At 40.2% G+C, this 11,221-nt stretch overlaps 1 protein-coding gene across 1 annotated transcript in view; it reads right to left on the minus strand.

Annotated features, from left to right (window-relative positions):
* Positions 1–5,715: 5,715 nt before the first annotated feature.
* The window catches only part of prr15la (proline rich 15 like a), a 6,785-nt gene continuing 1,279 nt past the window's right edge, over positions 5,716–11,221 (minus strand). Inside the window, exon 2 of the mRNA XM_079645531.1 lies at positions 5,716–7,196. Coding sequence (XP_079501657.1) covers positions 6,826–7,176 — 351 coding nt within the window. The 5' untranslated portion in view covers positions 7,177–7,196 and the 3' untranslated portion in view covers positions 5,716–6,825. The remainder of the gene's footprint in view (positions 7,197–11,221) is intronic.

The raw sequence follows: 11,221 nt of genomic DNA on the forward strand, positions 1-11,221 counted from the left end.
CACTACAGTCGGGACATCGCCGCCAGCTTCCCTGGCCAGCTGCTTTCTTTCAGAACCTGTTTCAGGGACAAAATACAAAAACTAAAAACTGTCGCGGATCTGGTAAAAATGCTCATTGTTTACAACCCAGCAGTAACATCTACATTCAGTGAGGTTTGCACAGCCTTCATCTTATTTCTGACTCTTCCTGTCACCGTGGCAACCGCCGAGCGCTCTTTCTCCAAATTAAAACTCATCAAAAACTATTTGAGGAGCACGATGGGACAGGAGAGACTGAGTGGACTGGCCTTGCTGTCCATCGAAAGTGACCGAGCCAAGAAATTGGACATACAGCGGATTGTGGACGAGTTCGCGGAGCGCAAGGCTCGCCGAGTGCCCTTCAAGTAGTGGGGAGTACACTTCAAATTTAATTTGTACAGTAGCCTACTTGTACGTGAATGTATGGGCCGCCGTGCCAATTTTACACTGCTGTGCTCTCATGGTGGCGGCTGGCTGTCCATGGTGAATGGTGTGTCAGAAATGTAGTCATTTTATTAGGCTATGTTTTCGTTGTCCTTGTGGTTTGTTGGACTTTATGTCATGTTATATCATTATTATCTCTGATATATATTTCGTTTCTATACCCTTTGCAGAAACCAAATCTTAAATATTACACCTTTTCTTTTGTTACTTTTCTTTCAAACATTGTTTTAAATTGTAATCTTACTGATTGAGCGACTTTTTACGCACGAGCGTCAGATTACCATACCCCGGACTCCCGATATTTTTGTCAATCTTTATTGGGTTTAAAGGGCCCGGTCATGTGGCCCCGCCCCCCGGCCCGGGTTTGATATGTGCCGCCAGTGGTCTGTGTATCTGTTTTTCATTAAAGCTCGGCTCTGTGTGTGTGTGTGTGTGTGTGTGTGTGTGTGTGTGTGTGTGTGTGTGTGTGTGTGTGTGTGTGTGTGTGCGTGCGTGGAACGAGCCATTTTGTGTGCGCGAGAGAGAGAGAGAGCGCACCGGTACCGGAGATCGTTGTTGTTAGCTTCTGGTGCTAGCTAGCTACGCTAACGGATTTAAGGAGTTTTTTCAACAACAAAGTGGAGGAGAGTCCTCACCTGTCAGACTGAGAGACTCAGTGAACTAAAGAACTCTCTCAGTGTTATCTCAGTGGGTCTCAAACGTTTTGGTCACCATTTATGTAAACAATTATTTCCGAGGCACACGTTTATATGATCATTATAGTTATAAAAAAATAAGAGAATAAATGAAAAACAGGTATGAAATACTATATGACAGTAAAAAAAGAATAAAGTTTAAAAGGGTGATTTGTAAAATATCCATAAAGAAAAAGGAAATCTGTTTACAGTTCTGTTTCATATAGGAGTTGTGAGATATATCCATAGATCTCTTCATTTTGCTCTCAAAGTGCACCAGATTGATGCTTTTAACTTCAATATTTAAAAATAAATCTTCCCGGGGGAGCATCCCCCCGGACCCCCCTATGTGAGGTCCACACACCACCTATAAAAATAGCACTTTACCCCTGCTTACACCTATATGCCGTGAGCTGATTATCGAGCCTTCATTGTAACAGTCGCGGGTACACTGTGTATGTGCGTGGGGAATGTTGCAGTAGAAAATTCCACTGTACATTAATGGGAAACCCTAAATGTTTGAGCACCCTCTATGAAACGTCAAGCTACCCCACAGCACCCCCAAAATAAATCTCTGGCGCCGCCACTGAGCCTGACTATTTGCGTTGGGGGGGCCCGACTTTTTTTTTTCTCCAAAGGGGGGGCCTGACAGAAAAAGTTTGAGAACCACTGGTTTAGATCAACCCACTCTCTTCAGTCTGCGTACAAATGACACGACTTTACACATTGGAAAATGCGTGCAATAGATACGCTAAAGTCCGATTTTGCGTGCCTATCATACGCCAACTATTCCCATTGAGTTCTGAGTCCGAGTTTTGTGTGCATATGAGGCGCAAATGTATACGGTTGGGTCTGAGAAGACCGGAAGCTGTGTGTCATAAAAACATGTTATTACTCAATATCAAGCCACGATTATTGATTTGATTTGTAATCGTATAATGTCTGACTTTTTTTGCCGTCCGTGAGGAAAAGAAATGGGGCTCAGAGCCTCAGAATACTGAAATCTGTATTTTTTAAAATATTTGTTTCCTTCTAATGTATTATTCTTTTCTAAATAACATGTTATTTACTCAACAATAACACACAATTATCCTTGTTTTAATTTATTCGTTTAATTCTATAATCTTGGGCACCGGAAAGAGACGTAGACGGTAAACTGATTACCCAAGATCCTCAGCTTGAAGCTCAGGATGTTTTATCCGCAATGCACGTTGGGATACGGTGTTAATGCAATATGATATCCGGAAAAAAAATTCAGAGTTTAGGATGGCCGAAGACACTACACTACCCATAATCCCCAGCTATCGTTTAGGACTACAGTCCCGTTGACAAACCCCATGATTAATCTTCAAGCTCTAGGATTGGATGTTGGAATGGCAGTGCGCCAAGGTTACGCCGAGCGCCAAGCTCTTTGAAATGGAACGAAACCGGCAGACTATTCAAAACTGGACTCGAACGCCCCCTCAGAACTACACATGTTGGCTATTGTGTTTCGCAACAGCCTTGTTTGAGACAAGCGAGACCTGCGCAGACCTGCGCAATTTCGATCAACGTCTTGCTAGTGCGTTGCATGATGGTAAGTCATTTTGTCCGACTTGCTCTGGAGGCTCGCCTACATGAGACGTTGAAATCTCGCGGGACAAAGACGCCCGCAGCCTTGAGAGCGAGGCGCGGCGAGGCTGCGCAGTTCCTCTCCACGGGCTGCGGAAGCGAAATGCTTGATGGGAAACGACTCGCTGGTATCTCGAGCTGAGCGCTCATTGGTGGTTTTTACCACGTGCTGGTGATGAAACTCTCCAATTGGCTCGGCAAAAGTTTGTTGTTGTTTTGTGTCAGTTTTACGTCGCCCCCTCCATTAACATTTTTCATAATTGTTCCACAATGTTTATCATCATGAAATGAATATCTATATATGTTATACTATACTTGGACTGCTTACCGTTTTCATACTTTATATATCTTAGCATATTCATACACACTGTTCATACTGCTCACAACCTCGCCGCGCCTCACTCTCAAGGCTGCGGGCGTCTTTGTCCCGCGAGATTTCAACGTCTCATGTAGGCGAGCCTCCAGAGCAAGTCGGACAAAATGACTAATCATCATGCAACGCACTAGCAATACGTTGATCGAAATTGCGCAGGTCTGCGCAGGTCTCGCTTGTCTCAAACAAGCCTGTTCTCTATTGCACGTCTCTACTGGGAATTGTAGTTTTAAAAGACGTTTTCGTTTTTCCCAAAATGAGAAGTTGACAGTATTAAACTGTGTACAGCCCTGGAAGTTTAGGCGATAGGAAACACACTGGTGTGTACACATTTAAAATATATAATTACTAAATGGGTGAAAATCGCTTGTATCCATAATGGGCAGCATTAATATATACCCACATGACAGCTCATTGTTACTTTGTAATTCTACTCCTCTACAATTCAGAGGTTAACCTGGTATTTTTACTCCACTACATTTATTTGAGTTACTTTGCAGATTCTGATTAATGATGTGAAATATAAACAACCCTTAAAGCAGACTTTAGTTACACCTTTGTAAAATTCAGGGAAGGTGATTGTCAAGTGCCAACAATCAGGAGAGATATTTGATAGTTGGTGCTTGAGAAGACTAAACATTTATCTGCTGATCTCTATAAAGTATATTCATTACTCTACTACTAATAGTTAATTAAAAACTCTATATGATGACTATTTTGCACATCCCTTTCAAGATTTCAAGATTTTCTAAGGTTTATTGACATATATACACAACTATGGTGTAGTTATGCAATGAATTAAAAACTTGGGTCGCAGGTTCCTCAACAGTGCATTACAAGACATCCATCAATATGTGTGTATACCTCCACCATTAAACTGTCATATTCTGCACAATTCTTATACTATCTACATACATAAGAGTATAATTAATGTGTATAATATCAGTTAAAATAAGTGCTTCAACATAGTTAACATTGCAGGAAAGCAATATATTAGACGTTAAGTACTTTGTCAGGCTTAATATTTATCTGTAGATAGCCCCAAAGCTTTTTCTTATTTGAAAGAAGACCTTAACCTAAAGTATTATTTAATGTGTTAATAAAGGTTAATTAGATTGTCTGTTTTGCACATCCTCATATTAATATCTTTGTACATCGTGCACTAAACTGTTTTATTGTAGAGATTACTACAGTATCTTCTTGATCTTTTATATTCTATATTTCTATCATTGACCTTCTACTTTCCCCCTATGAAAGTATGTACTCTTAATATTTTGTTCATCAAATAACATTATTCAACAAAAATAATTCAATAACGTGCTTTAACCACTAGGCGGTGCACACAAGGTACACACAGCATACTAATAATAACTTTGTATTATTAGTGTAGGATACTTATGTATGTATAACTTCTCAAGATGTGTAGTTTTATTCATGTTTTTACATAATTTTACAGGATATTGCTATACTATTTCTCATGTTTTACTTCTAACATTAATATCTGATTTGTAAAACATCACAGACAGAAAGGTATATCCATCATTTAATGGTAAGCTATTGAAATTGTGATTCCATAGATGTGTCTCCCATCGCCCAAATCCCCTGACTATTCTCTCAACTCAGTATTTACATTCTTATATTCAAAGAAAATCAGTAATATCTTTAAAAACTACAAGTCCTTTTCTATCAGCTGTGCACCATTATGGTGTAAATATAACCTATCTACCAATTGGATCAAATATAAAAGTCAGCCGAATTAAGGTTGATACTGCAAGGAGACGTATTGTGTGAAAAGAAATGGAAGATGTTGTTTAATTGCTGATATATTTATGGTCCACGTCACATATTCAGTTTCCGTGGCTGTTCTTCCTGTTTGTCTAGAAGTCTTCTCATCAGGGCTCTATAAATAAACAACTACGGCAGATGTGTAATATTTAATGCAGCCGAACCGTGTATTACAATGTCGTTATGGGATGAATTTCGAAGAGAAAAGCCAGCAAATACAATGGCGGCTTCAAAAAACTTTTCAGAGTTTTACGGGGCGTGGTTTGCAATTCGCCCAGAAATTGTTCATTTTTGGTACCACCTCTCAGCAGGCACTAAAAATGGGGGTAAAAGATCCTGGCACTAAGTACTCTTTTTGGTGAACGCGACATAAGGGGTACTAACGGAACTAAACGGGAAAAGTACTCTGGTGTGAACGCGCCTATTGGTTTAGTACGAGGGGGGAGCTGACCGACCTCCTGCGCCCAGCTCCATCAGAAACTGCAAGACTGTCTGGATGTGGAGAGAATTTCTGTCAAATATCCAACCTCAAACTAACCCCCCCCCCCCCCCCACCAAACACATCTGTCACACTGAATGTGTAGCACCTGGTGGATTCTCAATAACGACCAGACACCTGAGAGAGTTTCTGCTTTCTGCCCAACGTAGACACCTTTGATTAATTTGGAGGTTGTTAGATGGTGTGAGGTTTAAAGTGACCGCAGCGCCTCTATACAGACAGTGTACCATCGTATTTCTTTTGAAATGTTTAAAATGGCCAGTAACTTGTTACGGATATAAGTCCAAAATAGCATTAAAGAGAACACATAATTTACAGAAAATCAGACATTTATTTAGATCAAAAGTATTTCTGTGCCTACACTAAATGTTGGAGCATTGACATTGAAGGCTAAAATTACTTCTGGCATTTGTAAGTAGTTTTAAAAAAACAGGCTGTAGGCTAACTTCTGATAGGTTGTGAGGTACAATCAACAGGAGAAAAAAGAAGCTTCTTGAGAGAAACCCTTAATGGAGGAGTGTTTTAAAGATCTGTTGCATCTGAAGAGATGCTGCCCTCTCCTGGCCTTCACCGGCAACGACATGTGTAGGACTGCCTGGATGAAAAAATAACAGCTAAAATGTGAGTTTAAAAATACAGAAAAATCAATAATCAATCAAGTCTCCAACGTGTCTCAGTAGGTTTAAGAAGATCTAAAACATGTTACAGAAGTACAACTATTGAAAGAGACATGGCTACGTAAACCTGCAAACGCGACAAATAAATCCAGGAAGTGGGCTACAACTATAGTGCTCAAATTAGGATCCCAGTTTCTTAAGTGCTTGTTCAATGATGATTCAATCATTCACAACAACATGACTTCATAAACCATTATCATGACAATTGATAGTACATAACTTTAACTAATCAGATTGTTTCATTGATTATATTTAATTTAAGTTAAGTGAGTTTACCTTGTCATTTTGTTGATCTATTTTTGTCTTTTTTAGATAAACTTTGTTTTCTTGTAAATTGCACTTAACCCTTCCAAAGTGTATTTCTGGATGAGTTGAGGGCACATGTACAGAGTCTCTCATGAACCCGTTAGGGCCAGTCAGGCTGGTTTTCCTGCAGTGTAGTAGATCCATGGCGGTGCATTGTCCTGAATCATCCCTGCAATCCCCATCTACCAGAAGCTGACAGCAGGCCTCATAATGCAGAATGCAGAATGTTTGGAATTTAAGTAAATAGGAAAACATCAAACTTTTCTAAATAAAGATAAGCCTGAACATTCTCTCTCAAAAAGTCTTGATTCAACTTCATCATCCCAAGAAGGTATTAATGCCCAGAGTTTCACCCAATTAAGGCTGCATCAACTTCTAACATGGATAGAGAGGCTATGCCCAAGTTAAACTTCCCTGTGAATGTGTGTGTGTGTTCGTTCACTCCCCGGCCCTCTGGTTTTCGTCCCTGGCGGGGTCCCCTCCTGGAAACATCTCCGGGTTCTCTGCCAGAGTGGCTCTGACTTTCTTCTTCTCCTTGAACCTCCCGGAGTGAGACACCTTGACGTGGCGCCCCTTGCTGCCTGGGGTCTTGTCCACGATCCTCTCCAGCCGGGCGTCCAGCTGAGGGTCCCGCAGCGTTTCCTCGGGTGGGAGCGCTGTGGCCGATCCATGCTGAGCAGGGGGGGCGTTAGAGGCAAACTCTGCAGGGATCTCATACAGGACCTTGGGCTGGGACTTCTTTCTCCTCAGGAAAGTCAGCTTCCACCAGCCAGGAGAAGGCTCTGCCATGATGGAGGGAGGGTGGGGGGCTAAGGGGAGGGAACAGGAGAGGAAAAGATTATTAGAATACAAATAAATATTAAGAAAGACATTTATCATAAACAATCTGAAACCAAAAAAAATGCATCTTGCATATGTATCTGTCTTTATATGTGTGTTTGTGTGTGTGTGTGTGTGTGTGTGTGTGTGTGTGTGTGTGTGTGTGTGTGTGTGTGTGTGTGTGTGTGTGTGTGTGTGTGTGTGTGTGTATGCGTGTGCATGTGTGTGCGTGTGTGTGCGTGCGTGTGTGTGTGAGGGAAAGAGAAACATTTGTAGTCAGACAAATTGAAAAATACATTAAATCATTTATCAATAATCAAAGGGATCACAATGACAGTTACATCAACAGCAACAACTCAAGAAGGGGTCTTCCACAATTTCAGGCAGAGGACCCCTCAGCTCATAAAGAGGCAGCAGAGCAACTATAGTAGTTGCATATTAAACTGGGCCTTCAACACTGTAGGGCCTTCTGAAGTGCCATGAATAATTTGTGTTGTGTTAATGTTTGGTGAATGTCTATGATTATGTATTGTTAATGTTTATTTTTATATATGGTTAATGTGTTGTTAATGTTTATGTTTATATATGGTTAATGTTAATGTGTTGTTAATGTTTATTTTTATATATGGTTAATGTTAATGTGTTGTGAATGTTTGTGTAGTAGAGGTCGAAGTAGATGTGTTGATCTACTCTTCATTCCTAATTACAAATCTAGAAAGGTTTGAAAGGTTCTAAACAGTTACATGTATCAACTCAAAGGAACTAACACAGTGAGAGGAGTCGGTCTGCACATCCCTGTCTGACACCTCTGTCACCTTAAATGATCTGCAGAGCCCCTTCCTCTCAGGTGGACAGGACAGGTTCTGAGGTGATTGGTACAGCAGGTCAAAGGAGGACATCTCCATCTGGCATTGGCTGCTTATTTAGCTCATATTATGGTTTGTAGTGTACACAAGACAAGAAAAGATAAGATAAGATAAGACTTTATTTATCCCGAATGAAATTGTTGTGCCAGAGTTACAACAATACAATAAACACAGCAGCATAATGGTAAAACTGTACACTAAAAGTGCAGTAAAAAGAGCAATTACATATCTACAGGAGACATGAAACATAGACGGTCACACAATGAATGTGAATATTACCAGTCATTAGTAGTTAAAAAAAAAGACCATAGTGGCAGATATACGTAATTGCACGTTTATCATAGCACATTGTTAATTATAATAATATTGCACATGTTATATAGCAGTGTTTTGTAATGATGGTAAAATATTTACATTGCACATAGTGTTGGTGTTGAAGTTCTCAGTTCCCTCTACTGAAGGGTGAAGAGTTATAGAAAAGGAAATTATCGTGCCATACCGTCCAATGCCATACCATACTCTATCACAGTGGTTCTCAAACTTTTTTCAATCATTTACCCCCTTTGAAAAAAAAATTCAGCCAAGTACCCCCTGATCAGCGCAAAAACAAATTGTTAAGGAACAAATGCCTATATAAAGAGGTACAGTACAGCGCTGCACCATCAGAGTCTGATTTATTAAAACAACAACATTGTAACTGAGAAACACTTAAATGCTACATTTCAAATTTTAACATCATGCAATAACACTAAGAAGGCATTAGTTGCATTGAACTGATCTTTTTAATAAGTTGTCCTTACAATGTAGTGAGAATGTGATTGTGCTTCACTTTGTAATTCTGACAGGGAGGCAACCTGCAGTTATTAGCCTACACTTTGCGTTTTGAAATATGTGTAACTCTGTTAATATAAAACCCACACTGCTCAAACTTCGTTACTTTTCCTAAAATGTGTATATTTATTTATTTTGGGGCGTGGGGAATAAAGAGAAAAAAATATATGAGCATTTTATGTGCATGGGATTTTGACCCCTCATTATGCATAATGCTATACTTTGCGGCCACACGCCGTTGTCAAGCAACGCTTATTGTTTAGGTCCTTTTGAAAAGCAGGCAGTCAAATAATTAACTAGAAAAAGCTAGATCTGATAGATTTGGACATAGACGCGAGTGAAGTATAACCGGACGGGAGAGAGAGATCAGAAATCAGATCAGCTGCTGCTGACGGAGAACACGCAGCTCTGTATGATCACAGCTCCGCCGCTGTGACGGACCGTTGAGTGGAGCAAAATGAAATACACTAAGAGTTAGACCTAACACACTTAGCTAGTTTATATACTCTGGAACTAGCTAAACTAGTTAAGAATATATGTATTCTTTACTGTCGGGTCACTTATTACAGGTTCAGCGAGCTGCACGAGACTGACGGGCTGTCAGGAGAGAGAGAGGAAAAGAGAGCATCCCGTTTATTTTTCCCATTTTATTATCCAGAATTACTGTAAACTTTTGAATAAAGTAGTTCATCTACTATTAGTAGTTTGTTTAAATGCATTAATTATGTTTTTTTTGTCATTAGCATAAAATAAATCTCACGTACCCCCTGCAGTACTCCAACCTACCCCTAGGGCTCTTATGTGACATCTGAAGCCTTTTAGTCATTTGTACACAGCACATCAATGGAGGAAATCTCTATCTGGCGTTGACTGCTAACAGTATAGCTCGTATTATGTTTGTAGCATACAAGGTATGTGCATAAAGGGTCCTCATACTTTATCATATCAAACCATTCCATATTGCACTGTACGGTTCCATACCATACCATAGCATTCCCTACCTAGGATACTACCATACCACACCATACGATAACATACTGTGTACCCTACGTACCGTACATGCCATACCATGCTTTACACACCATAGCATTTGTATTTCATTCCGAACATTTGTTCACTACCAGACCATCGTCAAGTTACCCGCAAGTTTATCAAAGTAAGGGAGCGATATCAGAAATATCAGCAAAATATCCGTAGGGATGAACTTGCACGTTGGCTACCTGTTCCATTATTTGGCCTTTACAGAGATCAGCTAACTGGCATCACCTGCTAACTAACAGGTCAGCAGGTGATGCCTTCAGGTGCAGGTGATGCCTTCAGGCCCCAGCTGAGCAAACAGAAACGTACCCACATGTTTTATTGTTTCTCTTCTTGATCTGATACAGGCAGCCAGCTGATCATTGTTTGGCTCTTTAGTCCCTTTGATGTAGATTCTATTGAACTTTGAAGTGATGGCGAGTATCGACTTCCTCTGCCTTTCATTGGGGGGGGGGGGGGGGGGAGACTTTTGGTTGCTGGTGTTGCAGAGAAAATTCTAAATCTAAATTGCCAACTGAAAGTCATATATATTCTTTCTAACAAGATTAGGTGTTTCTTCCATGGTGTTACGCAGACTTGTGCACCTGGAGAGTAAAGAGGGCTGCCTGATATATAAGAGTGGTGCAGGAATGAGTCTTGAAACCCGGAAATTAGTTAGCATTTCAGCACTTGGTGTTCCCTTGAAGTCAACGTTTTTTGTCAGTAGATACATCACTTGTGAATATCCAAAGCTTATGCGTTTCATAAAAACAAGGGTTGCTAACAAGTGACTAACACGGACTACTAAACGTCATCACACAAACATTAGATGCCTTTAGCTTAGCGGTGGTGAGGTGAAGTCATGTGACTGCCTTTTACTTCTGATTGCATTTACGCTTCAAAAATCACAAAGAGGTGATAATATGTAGAGATTGTCCTGCTTATCAAAACGTTGTGGAAAATGAGTAGTCAACATTTACAACACATCATTTACAACACATCATCTTTTCTTCAATGTGTGACTAAAGACAATCATGCTCCTCAGAGGTTGAACCCTGCTGACGTTAGGGATCCACGAGCGGATCTTTAAGTAATCCGTACAGATATCCGGGTCCCAGAGTGGGCTTTAGTGACTTCAAGGTTCCCCTGGCAAACTATTTTAAAATCCACCATAACAAAATGATTTTTTCAATGACTTTCCTGATCCTCTGACTTTTCCTTTAGCCCCTTAATGAGAGCAATGTTTTACTTGTTTAGTTCATGACAAAACCCCTGCATATTTATGGAGTTATAAACCTTAT

Source organism: Notothenia rossii (genome assembly GCF_949606895.1).
Source record: "Notothenia rossii genome assembly, chromosome: 8".
In the NCBI taxonomy this organism is placed as follows: domain Eukaryota; kingdom Metazoa; phylum Chordata; class Actinopteri; order Perciformes; family Nototheniidae; genus Notothenia; species Notothenia rossii.